The 14,853-nt window shown below is 44.4% G+C and overlaps 1 protein-coding gene across 2 annotated transcripts; it reads right to left on the bottom strand.

Annotated features, from left to right (window-relative positions):
* Nucleotides 1-2,666: 2,666 nt before the first annotated feature.
* LOC138759076 (uncharacterized) lies at nt 2,667-9,107 on the bottom strand. 2 transcript variants are annotated; one of them, XM_069928946.1, is made up of 2 exons: nt 3,371-9,107; nt 2,667-3,265 (listed from the first exon to the last, which is right to left on the bottom strand). In XM_069928946.1, exons 1-2 carry the CDS (start codon nt 3,716-3,718, stop codon nt 2,849-2,851), a joined length of 765 nt encoding a protein of 254 aa, XP_069785047.1. In that variant the 5' UTR covers nt 3,719-9,107; the 3' UTR covers nt 2,667-2,848. Both variants share the same exon structure in this region; 1 of them encodes a protein (XP_069785047.1).
* Between the last annotated feature and the right edge of the window lie 5,746 nt (nt 9,108-14,853).

Here is a 14,853-nt window from a genome sequence, read left to right as displayed (position 1 = left end):
GCGATACTACGTGAAATTAACAATAATGAGTGATCTGACAGAATCCTACTCTTATACTCAGCCTGTCTGATTCGACCCTGCAAATGGGCTGATACCAAAAAAAACTATTCTTGAAACCGAATCATGACGTGAGAATAAAAGGAAAAATCCTTTTCGGTCGGATTCCTCTGTTCCCATATTTCCACTAAATTTAAATCCCCCATCAACTCAGTTATTCTTTTCGCCATTTTGTTTTTTTTTCACAATTTTTCGAGATTTAATCAACAACGGATCCAAACAACAATTAAAATCTCCTCCAACCATAATATTCTCATTGATTGATTCAAATATAAAAATGCATCAGGAACAAAGTGAACATCATCTTCATTCAGTCCGTACAAATTCATCCAAGTCCAAGCCTCTGAAAATAGTTTCCAATTAACCTTCAAAACCCTCTCTACATGAGCAGAAAAAGATTCTAAAAAGGCACCTTTTTATGTATCTCCCGATAGTTTTTACCTGGCCCACCAGGAGTCACTGTTTTCACTTTTGTACATGGTTTTTCATTGTTTGAGAAGATTTTATAATTTGCAATGTTTTCCCGGGAATTTTAACAGCTCTTGGCTAATATTGTGAACTCCGAGTTGCGCACATATTGAAATATGAAAATAAAGTATCTATTTTGAGGAACAGAAGGAAATGACACTGCTGGTGACACATCTCAGAGAGCAAAGGTGCAGGAAGGGGGAACATTGCAGAGTGCGTCGAAAGAACCAAACACTTGTTGATCCAAACCAAGACTTTTATTAACTAAAAGACTGGAGCATATCATAAGTGGGTCGACCAGTCCAGAATGACCTGGTCTGGCTAGGAGAAATCCTTTAAGACCTGCCAGTAGGTGTGGCTACACTCTCAGCCAATCACAGTCATCCTACAGTACACTCTGGACAGATACACATTGGTGTTAGAATCTGTACTATCAGGGGGAATGACCAGAAGGCAATTGCTGTGTTATGTGGCTTTCTGCAGGTGTGCAGAAATGCTGGGAAACAATTCTGGGGGCCATCTCTTTTTCTTCACCCGTTACAGAGCAGCAGGTAGCTGGGAGAAAACAGCAAGGCTGCAGAGAGACAGATAGATTAGGAGAATGGAAAAAGAAGAGGCCAGTGAATTCCAAAGTAGGAAAATGTCTGGTCATGAACTTTGGGAGAAGGAATAAAAGGGCAGATTATTATTGCATAGGGTGAACATTCAAAATTCTGGGGGAGATGGACCTTGGCATCGCCGTGCAGGATGCCCAATAGGTTAACTTCCATGTTGGTGGTCAATCAGCTGATTGGAATGTTGGTATTCATATCGCAAATAATAGGATATAAGAGCAGGGATGTGATGTTGAGGCTTAAGAAGGCACTGGCGAGGCAGCACCTGCAGTAGCGGAGAGAGTTTTGGGCTCCTTATTGAAGAAAGGATGTGCTGGCATTGCAGAAGATTCACAAGAATGATTCCTGGAATGAAAGGATTAATATATGAGGAAGGTTTGATGGATCTTGGACTATACTCCTTGGTGTTCAGAAGAATGATGAGTGGTAGGGGTCCTAAGAAGCACTTCGAATGTTGAGAAACCTGGATACAGTAGATGTGGTAAAATTATCTCTCATGTTAGAGGAGTCAAGGACGAGAGAGCACAACTTCAGGGTTGAAGGATTCCCACTAAAAACAGAGGTGCAGAGGGATTTCTTGACACACAGACTGCAGAACCTCTTGAATTTTTTAACTGGTGGCTGCAGTGACCAAATCATTGGGTGCATTTAATGCACTTCAACTCTGTCTGCTGCAACAGGGTGGATCTCCCAGTGGCCACCCATTTCAATGCTTACATGGCTGACCGTGGACTCAAGCACATTTAGATTCTGATGAAAACAATTCATTAAATCAGTAAAAGTTCAACCACAGCAACTGCTGGAATATAAGTTATACAAAACTGCTGGAAAAAGCAGGTCAGGAAGCAGAGAAACCAAGAACTGGAGAAGTAAGAAAACAAGTGTATTTGAATTGACAGGCTGGAGAAAACACAGAATAGGTGTTGGGAAATTTGCAAAGAAAGTCCTGGCCAAATAATGTAAGAAGCAGCCAAGTGGAACCACAAGATGCCCCTGTTATGCAATTTTCCCAGGTGGCACATTTTTGTGGCCTTGTCTTGAGATGTGCATCTATATGTGGTGCTTAAAAACCCACCGTTAAGCTGGAGGAGCTCAGCCCGGATTTTCAGTGTCCATAGGAGATCAAGATATGTTCCCAACATTTCAGTCCTGAGCCCTTCTTCAAGGAATGAGCCAGATACAGGAACTCTTAGAAAAGGCACTTTCAGGTGGCCAAATGCCCCACTTGTAAAGCCGCATATAATGGCAATATGGGCTGCCGGAAGGCCACCTGAATGCGCAGGATGCGCCTGCCAAATGAACTTGGTAACCCTCTTCCGAGAGGTATAATCGGCACAACACAGAAATGCTGTGGTGCCAGGTGGAGGTGTTTGTTGTGTTTACCATTTTTGTTTTTGTTCTGCGGTGTTCAAGTGTGGAGTGTATTTGCAATGTGATTTGTCCGTTCCATGGTTTACATCTAGTTTAAACATAATGTGAAATGTTTACATTGCTATATCGAACTCAGATATTTATGAAGCAATAAGATTTCTCAAAAAATGTTTTTTATTACATTTTTGACAAGCACACAAGTCTCATTTATATGCAACCATTACTTCACGAGAACACATAACATGCCAGGCAGTAGGCTCATGTTGTCGCATTGGGTGGGGAGGGTGGAGGGGGGAACAAGTTGTGGAAATTAGGAGCTAGGTGGCAGGGTCATACCCTTACAGGATGGACAAAATGGCAGAATGGATGGCCTGGTGCCCATGGGCCTGCTGATTGTGACAATCTGTGCTAATGGGTGCAGGACCATCTGCTTCAACCAACGTCCACTCTGACAGAAAGTCTTCCTTGTTAATCTCACATATATTGTGCAGGACACAGCGAGCAAACACAACACCTGGGACTAAGGTGGTAGAGATATCCAGACGGTTGGATAGGCACCACCGGCAGCCATTTAGACGGCAATATGCATGTTCCACCACTATCCTTGCAGAATTAAGGGCCTTGTTAAATCTTTGCTGATCCAGATCCAGTCCTTGGTGCTGTGTGAACCCCTTCATCAGCCAGTTTCGTAGTGGATATGCCAGATCACCCACAAGATGCGCTGGAACCTTTACTCCATTAACATTCTTGGACACCTGCAGGCACAACAATGGAGAATGTTGTTAATTCATACTCATGACCGTTGACACAATAAGCATACATAAGATTGACACATGAAGCTTTGTAGGGTGAACACTCACGTCAGGTGGGAAGTGGTATCCGCCCTGGTCCTCTTCCTTTCTATACAGAGGAGAGTTGGTAAGCACTCGGGCATCATGGGTACTGCCCGGCCAACAAACACATCTGAGAAGCTGTAACGTGAATGGAAAGCACAGTGAAGTGATAGACATTGAGATGTGATGTGATAAAGACCAATAAAGGCTTAGCTCACCAGAATCTGTGGTCAACCACTGCTTGCAGAACCATTGAATGCCAGCCTTTGCGATTGTAGTAGGCTGCAGCATGCAAGCTGGGGGCAATAATGGGAATATGTGATCCATCAATGGCACCGGCACACATTGGGTATCCCCTTTGCACCAAGCTGTCATTGGTCTCCTGGAGACGTGTTCCAATGGGCAGGGACATGAGACGTTTACCGAGGAACTTCGTCAAGGCGGCCGTCACCACCTGCACCACCATGCACACGGTGCTGATGCCTATTCCAAAGATGGGACTGATGGATCGATACTCACAAGGGGTGGCATACCAGCGCAGAGCCACAGCTAATCGAAATCCCGGCTCCATGGTTGCTGCGCCTGGTCTATGCGGCTTCAGGTGAGGTTCTTAGAGTTCCAGCACGAAGTGAAAGGTGCCATGCGACATACGAAAGTGTTTCCTCCATTCAGCAACATCAAATTTGGTGTGGTCATTTCTCCAGAACTCAGTGCCCTGGGATCAGTTCAACCTCCAGAGAGACCCATGTGTCACTGACAAGCATCATTCACCTTCGTCTGTGAACAATGGTGGGCGAAACCTCTGAGCAGAAACAATTTCAAGCTGGCACTGGAAGGTGTTGTTAAGGTTACTGAACGCTTACTGTAGCTTTTGACAATTCACATCTGATAGGTAATAGACTCAATCAGCTGTGTTTGGGCGGGAAACCAATATATGAATGGGCTGCCTTTTGGAGGTTGGGACCCTGTTGGGAAGAATTGATCATTGAACCCTGTCTGGAAGATTTGCTGGCCTAAAGACTTGTATTTTCTCACCCACTCTGGAAGCCTGTGAGTGAGTAAAACCTATACTGGTTGTATTTTCATCGGAATTTATAGCTATCCTATAAATACAAACTTCTCCATGTCCGCCACAAGAGTGGGGATCTCCCAGTGGCCACCTGCTTCAATTCCCCATCCCATTCTCTTGCTGACAGCCTGTTCATGGTCTTGTCGTGACTGCAAAAGGTGGTGCTACTGAAATGAAGCACCTCCACACAGCATGAAGTGAACCAGTAACTGCCTTTATATGAACCTCTCGTGCTGCTTTTAGGGGACGACCTCATTCCTCTCTGGGGTGCGCTGGTCTAGGGGAGTGATGTCAGTGCGTTGCGGAGTTGCTGCAACCAGGATGTGGCGACATCTCCCAGGCAACATGTGTCACCAAATGCATGCTTCTCATGAGAAGGGAAGGGGGGCCTATGCCATCTTGTACCAACTGACTGGGACAGCGATTCGGCCCGCCTGACCACATGGTCGCTCGGCCTGCTATGAAAAACCTCATCCCTATCACATCCAATTAACACCTTTTGTTGGGCTGGATTTGTCCCCTAACCAGAATTCTGAGCCTTTCTGAGATTTCCTGCTTCTGGGTTATTCTGTTTATTCCTTGAAGAAGGGCTCAGGCCTGAATGCTGGAAAGAATAGCTGAGTTCCTTCAGCATGTCAGTGTGTTTGTAATTATAATCACAGCGTCTGCAGACTTCTGTGTTTCACTCATCTTTATTTGTAATACAAAGAACTGATGTTGGCAGTGGTGGTGGGGAGAGAGTGGGGGGTGGGGAACCATCTGATGGCATCCTCATTAGTACCTGGACCTACCACTTTGTGTCAGCCTATCCCAACAACTGGGAGCTACAACCCTGCGACAGTTCCCATAGAATTAGAGGACTAACAGTAGATCTGTGTGGAAAGAACAACCTTAGCTGCTTCTTGCCCTTTCGTGTAAGACTTTATTCGTAATAAATGATCGACCACAAAAAACCCTGTTCCAAGTCTCTTTCAGCCCTTAGTATCATGTCCATACATTCCCATCATTGAACATTTTACATGCGCTCTCTGTTTGCACTCGGATGGTGAGTGGGAGCAGTTCCTTTGGTGCTTCAACCTTCTCCCGACCCCTGCACAGAAGCTGTTCTTCATCCTGCTGATGCTGGTTCTGATCCTTCTTTCTCTTCCTTGATGGGAGCAGCTGAGAGATGCTGTGGGCAGGGTCAAAGGGCTTCTCCAGGATTTGGCATGGCCTCTTCAGACAAGGATCCTGCTAGATCACACTGATGGGGAAGAGGGAGACTCCAGTGATCCTCTCTGTTGCTCTGAGGGTCCTGTGGATTGACTCCAATCCATTTCTCTGCAAGGACCCTCTCATCCAGTTTAGTTTGTACTTGTGTGGTGTTTCAAGGTCCCTCGGCCTGACGGAGATTGCCGATTCTATCGCATCTGCTGATTCCAAACGACCTTAGTTCCTCCGTCCTGTCGGGTCAGTCCGATTTAATGTTTCTCATCTTTTGTTTGATTTTTTAAGATTGTGTAGTGGATGTGTGTGGGGTATAAGTGCATGGGTGCTTGTGGGTGGGTATATGTGTGAGCGTGTGTAAGAAGGGGTGTGAGGGACAGTGTGTGTGTGTGTGTGTGTGTGTGTGTGTGTGTGAGGGAGTGGGAGTGTCTGTTGGCATTTGGGTGTGTGTGGTAGTGTGTGTGTGCGTGCATGTATGTGGGGGTTTTATTTACAGTGAAAAAGTATATACAGAATATTTACAATATATACAGAATATATACAGAAGAGTGAACAAATATATACAAATATATCAATGATCAAATATATACAGAACATATGTACAAAGCACAACATCGACGTCAAATGAAAAGAACTCGACAAAATTATCTCACTTATCGAACACGTCCCTGATATAAAAGCACATCTACCAATTTGCCCCGAAATAGTTGGGGTTGTGTGTGGGATTTGGGATGTGTGTGTGGAGTTGTGTGGAATTGGGTGTGTGTTTGTGGACTGCATGTTCGGGTATTGGGGTGTTGGATGGAACGTGTGAGTGGATGTGTGTGGTGTGTGTGGGTGAGATTGTGCAGTGGATGTGTGTGGGTTATATGTGCATGGTTGCTTGTGGGTGGGAATGTGTGTGGGAATGTGTGTGGGCGTGTGTAAGAAGGGGTGTGGGGGAGGGTGTGTGTGTGAGGGTGTGTGTGCAGATATGTGGGGCTTTTGTTTACAGTGAAAAAGTATATACAGAATATATACAATATATACAGAATATATACAGAACAGTGAACAAATATATACAAATATATCAACGCTCAAATATATACAGAACATTTGCACAAAGCACAACATCGACGTCAAATGGAAGGAACTCGACAAAATTAACTCACTTATGGAACACGTCCCTGATAGAAAAGCACATCTTCCAATTTGCCCCAAAATCATTGGGATGTGTGTCTGGAGTTTTGTGGGATTGGGGTGTGTGTTTGGGGTCTGCATGTGGGGTTATGGAGGGAATGGGTGAGGGGTTGTGTGTGGGGTGTGTGGGTAGGATTGTGTGGTGGATATGTGTGGAGTGTATGTGCTTGGGTCCTTTTGGGTAGGTATGTGTGTGGGCGTGTGTAAGAAGGGGTGTGAGGGAGGTTGTGTGTATGTATGTGTGCGTGTGGGAGGGTGTGGGAGTGGGTATGTGTGCGTGTGTGCATTTCCTTCTTTCCATTTTCCATAAGTGAACAAATATATGCAGACATTTGTACAAAGCACAACATCGACGTCAAATGGAAGGAACTCGACAAAATTATCTCACTGATAGAACATGTCGCTGATATAAAAGAACATCTTCCAATTTGCCCCGAAATAATTGGGGGGACCTATCCTGAACGATTTTCAGAACCTTTCATTCTAAATCCCGACTTCCAGACCCATATTATATTCGTCTAGGAACAAAGTCTACTTTAAATACAAGAATCTGGTTCGGAGACGGGATTAAGGGGAGAGGGAGAAAAGAGATTCTATTGGAGTGTGGATGTGTGTGTGTGTGGGGTCACTGTGGGAGTTGTCTGAGTGTGTGGATTGAGTGTGTGGCAAGTGGATGTGAGAGGTTTGTGTGGGGTGAGTGTTTGGTAAGTGTGGGGATGTGGGGTGTGTGTGTAAGTGGGAGTGTGTGTGGGAAGTGTGTGTAAGTATGTGGGTGTGTGGGGTGTGTGTGGGAATTGTGTGTGGTCTGTTTGTAGTGTGGAGTCAGTGTGGAAGGTGTCTGAGTGTGTGGGAAGTGTGTTTGTGGGTGTGTGTGAGAGGTGTGTGTGGGGTGTGTGTAAGTGGGAGTGTGTGGGTTGTATGTGAGGATTAGTGTAGGGGGCTGTGTGGGGGTGTCTGAGTGTGTGGATGGGGGGTGAGAGTGTGTGGGATTGGTGGATGGGGGTGTGGAGGGGAGTGTGTTGTGGGGTATGTGTGTGGGAGTGTGTATGAGGGGTATGTGTGTGTGGGTTATGTGTGGTGTGTGTTTGTGAGGGATGTGTGTTTGTGGGGGGTGGATGTGTAGGGAGTGCGGTGTGTGGGGGTGGGTGTGTGTAAGGTGTGTTAATGTGGTGTGTGTGTGTGAGGGATGGGTGTGTGTGGGAAGTGTGTGTAGATGTGTGTTTGTGAGAATATGTGTAGGGGGCAGTGTGGGGGTGTCTGAGTGTGTGGATGTGTGGGTGGGGGGTGAGAGTGTGTGGGATGGGTGGAGAGATGGTGTGGAGGGGTGTGTGTTGTGGGGCATGTGTGAGGGTGTGTGTATGAGGGGTGTGGGTGTGGGTTATGTGTGGTGTGTGTTTGTGAGGGATGTGTGTTTGTGGAGGGTGGATGTGTAGGGAGTGGGGTATGTGGGGGGTGGGTGTGTGTATAGTGTGTTAGTGTGGGGTGTGTGTGTGTGAGTGATGGGTGCGAGAGGGGTGTGTGTGGGAAATGTGTGTAGATGAGTGTTTGTGAAGATAAGTGTAGGGGCTGTGTGGGGGTGTCTGAGTGTGTGGGTGGGGGGTGAGAGTGTGTGTGAGATGGGTGGGTGGGTGTTGTGGAGGGGTGTGTGTTGTGGGGTATGTGTGTGGCAGTGTGTGTGGGTTATGTGTGGTGTGTGTTTGTGAGGGATGTGTGTTTGTGGGGAGTGGGTGTGTGGGGAGTGGGGTGTGTGGGGGTGGGTGTGTGTATGGTGTGTTAATGTGGTGTGTGTGTGAGGGATGGGTGTGTGTGGGAAGTGTGTGTAGATGTGTGTTTGTGAGAATATGTGTAGGGGGCAGTGTGGGGGTGTCTGAGTGTGTGGATGTGTGGGTGGGGGGTGAGAGCGTGTGGGATGGGTGGAGAGATGGTGTGGAGGGGTGTGTGTTGTGGGGCATGTGTGAGGGTGTGTGTATGAGGGGTGTGGGTGTGGGTTATGTGTGGTGTGTGTGAGGGGTGTGTGTGTGGTTGTGAGGGGTGTGAGTTTGTGGGGGATGGGTGTATGGGGAGTGTGTGAGGGGTGTGGGTTTGGGGTGTGTGTGGGGGTGTGTATGTGTGAGTGGGTGTGTGTGGCAGGGTGAGTGTGTGTGTCAGTGTCTGTGTGGGGCACCAACGTATATAGGACATGGCAAGCATTGCATGCGCCCCCACCCTGCTTGTCAGCGCTACTTCCATCCCCATACTTGTCAATGATGACGTCATCTTGCACCCCTTGACACATCAGCGATGGCACCAACCTCCCTCCCTCCATCAGCGATGGCTCCAACCTCCCTCCCTCCATCAGCGATGGCACCACCCCCCTCCTTCCATCAGCGATGGCACCAACCTCCCTCCCTCCATCAGCGATGGCACCAACCTCCCTCCCTCCATCAGCGATGGCACCACCCCCCCTCCTTCCATCAGCGATGGCACCAACCTCCCTCCCTCCATCAGCGATGGCACCACCCCCCTCCCTCCATCAGCGATGGCACCAACCTCCCTCCCTCCATCAGCGATGGCACCAACCCCCCTCCCTCCATCAGCGATGGCACCAATCCACCTCCCTCCATCAGCGACGGCACCAACCCCCCTCCCTCCATCAGCGAAGGCACCACCCCCCTCCCTCCATCAGCGACAGCACCAACCCCCCTCCCTCCATCAGCGAAGGCACCACACCCCCTCCCTCCATCAGCGACGGCACCAACCCCCCTCCCTCCATCAGCGACGGCACCACCCCCTCCCTCCATCAGCGATGGCACCAATGCCCTCACCCACACCTCCCCATGGGTCAGCGACTGCACCAATGCCCTCACTTCCACCATGGGCGCTATTTTGGGGTTTGTGTGTGTGGGGAATTTGGGTAAGTCTCTGATGTTTGGGGATGTGAGTATGGTGTGTATGTGTGGTGGGTTAGTGTGTGTTGTGGGTTAGAGTGTGGGGTGGATTTGAGTGTGGGGGTTGTTTGTGTTTGTGTGGTGTTTTTGTGTGTGAGTTTGTGTGTGTTAGGGGTTTTGTGCTTGTGTGGTGTTTATGAGTGGGGTTTGTGTGTGTGTGGGATTTGAATATAGAGAGTGTGTGTGGGTATGGGATGTGTGGCTTGTGTGGGGTTTGCATATGGAGGGTTGGTGTGTGTGTGTGTGTGTGTGTGTGTGTGTGATATACGTGGAGGGAATGTGTGTGTGTGTCTGTGTGTGAGCGCATGAGTGTGGGGGAAATATGTGTGGGGTGGTGTGGGTGGGTGGATTTGCGGGTTTGTGTGTGAGGGGGTTGTATGAGGGAGTGTGTGTGTGGGCGTATTTATGGCTTGTGTGTGTGTGTAGGGGTATGTGGTTCGGGATGTGTGTGTAGGGCCATGTGAGTGGGAGTGCATGTGTGAGGGACTTGTGTGGGAAGGTGTTTGTGCAGGGTCGCATTAGTGCGTGTGCATGGTGGGATTTGTCTGGCAATGTTTGTGTCAAGGGTGTGAAGGGTGTGTGTGCGGAGAAATAAGTGTGGCAGTGCATGCGAGGGAGAGAGTGTGTAGGGGGAATGATTGGGAATGGGTTTGTGCGTGGGTTGTGTGTGCAGGGGTGTGAATGCGGTGGTGAATATGGAGGGGCGTCCATGTGCTGGGTGTGTATGTGGGGTATGTGTTTGGGGGATGGGTGGAGGTCTATGAATCGGTGTGTGTGTGGTTTGTGTTGGGTGTGTGTGGGACGGGTATGTTATTGTTTTTGTGGGGAAGTCTGTAGGGTTATGATTGTGTGGGGTGTGTATGTGGGGAGTGAGTGGGGGATGTCCATTGGGGCCATGTTTTTTGGGGCAGATGTGTAGGGTTGTATTGTGTGAGTGTGCGTGTATGTGTGTGTGTAGGTGGGTGTTGATTTTGTGTTGGTTGTGTGTGGGAGGTGGTCAAGTGTGAAGGTGTGTGTGTGTTTGGGGGTGTGTGTGAGAGGTATATGGGGTGTGGGTGGGTGTGTGTGGGGGGGACTGAGTGTGAGAGGATGTGTGTACGGGTATGTGTGTGGGAGGTTTATCTGTGTAGGGGTTGTATTGTGTGAGTGTGCGTGTATGTGTGGGATGTGTGGCTGGGAGTTGATTTTGTGAGTTGTGTGTGGGAGGTGGTCATGTGTGAAAGTGTGTGTGAGGGGTGTATGTGGGCGGTGTTTCTGGGTTGTGCGTCGGGGTATATGTGTAGGTGTGGTGTGTGGGAAGGGGATTGTGGGTGCATTGGGTGTTTGTGGAGTGAGGGTGTGGAAGGTGTGTATGAGTGTCGAAGGGTGTTTGTGTATATCTGTCAGAGGTTGTGTGTGGGGGAGTATGTGTATGGGGGATATGTGTGTGTGTGTGCGCAGAGTGTATGTGTGGGAGTTTGTGAGCGTGAGGGTGTGTTCCTGGGATGTGTATGTGTGTGTGGGGTGTGCATGTGGGAGGTGTGTGATTGTGGGGGGTGTGAGTCGGGGTTTGTATGTGTGGAATGTGTGTCTGGGGATGTGTGTTGGGGGTTGTGTGTAGGGTGTGTGTGTGGGAGGTGTGTGATTGTTGGGGTATGTGTCTGGGGTATGTGTCTCGAGTGTGTTGCAGTTTTTTCAGGGGGGGGTCTAGTGTTTTTTATTGTTGGTTGAGGGTTTTTGTTTAAGTTAATTGTGAAAGATTGGGTGCCATTGTGTAAGTTGTAATAAGTAATTTAAGTTTTACAATTGTTAATGTTAAGGGTTTAAATCACCCAATAAAAAGGCAATGTGTGATAGATTATATTAAGAAGCTAAAAGTAGGGATCGTGGCAAGATAGCGTAGAGTCTAGACATGTAATCTCGACCTCTCTGGCCAGATTTTTAAATACCTGTTTTTTAACCCTTTGTTTTCAAGTTTAAACTTTTTAAATTTTAGTTTAAAGTATCAAGCAATTATTATGGCCACTAATGGTAAAAAGATTAAACCTCAAGTTCATAAGAATATACATTTTCGAAGTGCTGAGGATCTGGGGACTAGACGACCTGAAACAGCCCCTGGCTCAATTTCTTCATTGCCTAGACCCCAAAGATTTCCTGTGCGGGCTGAAAAAAAATCTATTGCTACCAAATGAAGGATGGCGCTGGAATTACCCATTCCCCGGAAGAAGGTGCGTGTTCCCAAGAAGTAGAAAGCCTTTTGATTTCAATGGAGGGAGCACACAGGAAAATGTCTCCATTGTTGGAAATGCATCAGGTCGACGTCGATTCAATCCAGTTAAAGAAGTTTTGTGACATAAAGGTTATAAGTCTACTTTTCGTTACCCTGCAGTGTTGAAGGTGTTTTACGGAGTCTATCAATTTTGGTTTTTTGAAACTGATTGTGAAGCAATGATTTTTGCTGACTCATGGCCAGATATAAGAGGACAAAGACATAGTCCAGCATTATCTCCTAAAGAAAACTTTGGTAGCTCTGGAAAAGGAAGAAATGGCAAAAATGGGAAAAAAACAGGAATGGAAAGAGTCCAACTTCTGAAATGGGATTTTCAAGATTGGAGTCTTTTGGGTTAAAAGAATTTTCTTATTCTATTTTTTCTTTTGTTCTTATAATATTTTGATGTTACTGACTGTTTGGCTGGGCAAGGAGAGATTTGGACTTTCTTTACTAGCCATCAGCCACTGGTGGGTGACCCACACCCAATTTTTGTTTAGGGGATTACTACCTTTTGGTAGTTTTTTTTTGGGGGGGGGGTTTTCTTTTTTTTTTCCTTTTTCTTTATTTTTAAATTTTTTTTATTTTTAATTTTTTTTTAGTTTTTAATTTGTGATTTTTTTATTGGAGGGCCTATATACATTAATTTGAGTTTTTATATAAAGATATTATTGGTATTTAGTAATAATAGTAGATATGTCAAAGTTGAGGTTTGCTACTTTTAATGTTCGAGGATTAAATAGTTAGGTTAAACGTAAGCGGGTCTTGGCATATATTAAGAAAATGAAAATTGATATTGCTTTTTTACAAGAAACACATTTGAATGTGAAGGAAAGCGTGAAATTAAAAAGGAACTGGGTTGGGCATGTATATCTTCATTTAATTCTAAGGCTAAAGATGTAGCTATTTTGATACGTAAAAATGTATCTTTTGAATTACAATCAAAGGAGAAAAAGGCAGAAAAAATAAAAATTTAAAGAAGCTAAAAGTAGATATTGTATTTTTGCAAAGGACTCATTTGACAGAAAAAGAACATTTGAAGTTGAAGAGAGATTGGTCAGGACATGTAATTTTTTCTTCATTAAACTCTAAAACTAGAGGCGTGGTGATATTAGTTAATAAAAAAAAACTTTTTGCTGTGGATTTTTTTTTGATAATGTTGGAAGAGTACTGATTGTTAATTGGAAGATTTTTTTCTGAAAGTTGGACTTTAATGTATGTTTATGCACCAAATGAAGATGATCAGACATTTTTTTCAGGGACATTTTTAAATTCGAATCAGGCATATGGGAATGTGTTAGTCGGAGTAGATTTTAACTGTTGTTTGGATCCCTTGTTGGACAAATCTCCAAAAATTGTTGAAAGAACTAAAATGGCAAAAAGACTGTTTAAGATGATGGAGGATTTAAATTTAGTGGAAATTTGGAGGAAATTAAATCCAACTGAGAAAGATTATTCACTTTATTCAGCTCGGCATAATTCTTTCTCTAGAATAAATGTATTTTTGATTTCTGTGCATTTACAAGTAGATTTAATTTTGCAGAATATAAAAGTAGGTTATTCTCATATCCTTCATTAAATGTTTAGGGACTGAATTAACTGAGACAGCTTATCGATGGAGGTTTAATGAAAAGTTATTGAAGAGACCAGATTTCATTTAGTAGATGAGAGATCAAATTATTTTTTATTTACAAATGAAAGAAAATTCAGTTCAAAGTAAATTTATTTTGTGGGATGCTTTAAAAGCATATTTGAGGGGACAAATTATTAGCTATACAACTAAGAGAGAAAAAAACTATTTATTCGTAAGTTTAAATTTGGAAAAGGAAATCGAAGGCTTGGAGAAAAAAATTTAAAAAAATTATACAGAGGATGAAAGGATAAATTTATCTAAAGTGAAATTACGTTATAATTTACAAACGTATAAATATGAGAAAATGATGTTGGAGTCTAAACAATGTTATTATCAATTGGGAGAAAGAGTGCATATGGTTTGGCATGGCAACATAAAACTGAGCAAGTATCAAGGACAATTAATGCTATTAGGAAGAATGGAGAAATTACATAAATGAATACTGATGAATTTTTAAAATTTAATGAAAATTTATATATGTCAGAGGGTTATCAAAAAATGGATCAAATTGATTTATTTTTATCTAGTTTAAATTTGCCAGTGTTGAATGAATTTGAGGTAAAGAATTTAGATATTTTATTTACTGAATTAGAATTGAGAGAAGCTTTGCAATCGATGCCTGATGGGAAATCTCCTGGAGAGGATGGATTTAAGGTGGTGTTTTATAAAAAATTTAATGATTTATTATTTCCATTATATAAAGATGTTTTGAAACAAGCAACTAAAATGGATGTATTTCCAGAATCTTTCTCAAAAGCATTGATTACAGTTATACCTAAAAAAAGAAAGGAACTCTTTAAAAGTGTCACCTTACAGACCGATATCATTATTAAATGTTGATTATAGATTGGTGTCAAAAGTTTCAGATAATAGGTTAGTGAATTATTTGCCAAATTTTTTCACGTAACAATCTGGTAGGGTTTGTCAAAGACAATATAGTTAAATTGTCATCAGATAATATAGTTAAATTGATTTCATTAATTAATGCTAAAAACAACAAGATAATCAACCAACGGATATATCTTTGGATGCTGAGAAGGCATTTGATCGAGTTGAGTGGAAGTTTTTGTTTAAAGTATTGGAAAAATTTAATTTTGTTCCATTTTTTAGGGGTTGTGTTAGGGCTTTATATGCAGAACTTACGACAAGGGTAATAACGAATGGTGAGATTTCAAAATCTTTTAATTTATCTTGTTCTACAAGACAGGGTTTTCCTCTTTCACCTGCTTTACTTGCTTTGGTGACAGA

This window comes from Narcine bancroftii, chromosome 3 (assembly GCF_036971445.1).
Source record: "Narcine bancroftii isolate sNarBan1 chromosome 3, sNarBan1.hap1, whole genome shotgun sequence".
Lineage (NCBI taxonomy): Eukaryota > Metazoa > Chordata > Chondrichthyes > Torpediniformes > Narcinidae > Narcine > Narcine bancroftii.
The sequence above is the reverse complement of the archived record's forward strand: the minus strand, read 5'-3'. Positions and strand labels throughout refer to the sequence as shown.

Coding starts and splice junctions, on each gene's coding strand:
- LOC138759076 (XM_069928946.1), bottom strand. CDS start 3,718: ATGACAGCTTGGTGCAAAGGGGATACCCAATGTGTGCCGGTGCCATTG. Junction 3,266..3,370: donor GATACCACTTCCCACCTGAC/GTGAGTGTTCAC, acceptor TTGTGCCTGCAG/GTGTCCAAGAATGTTAATGG.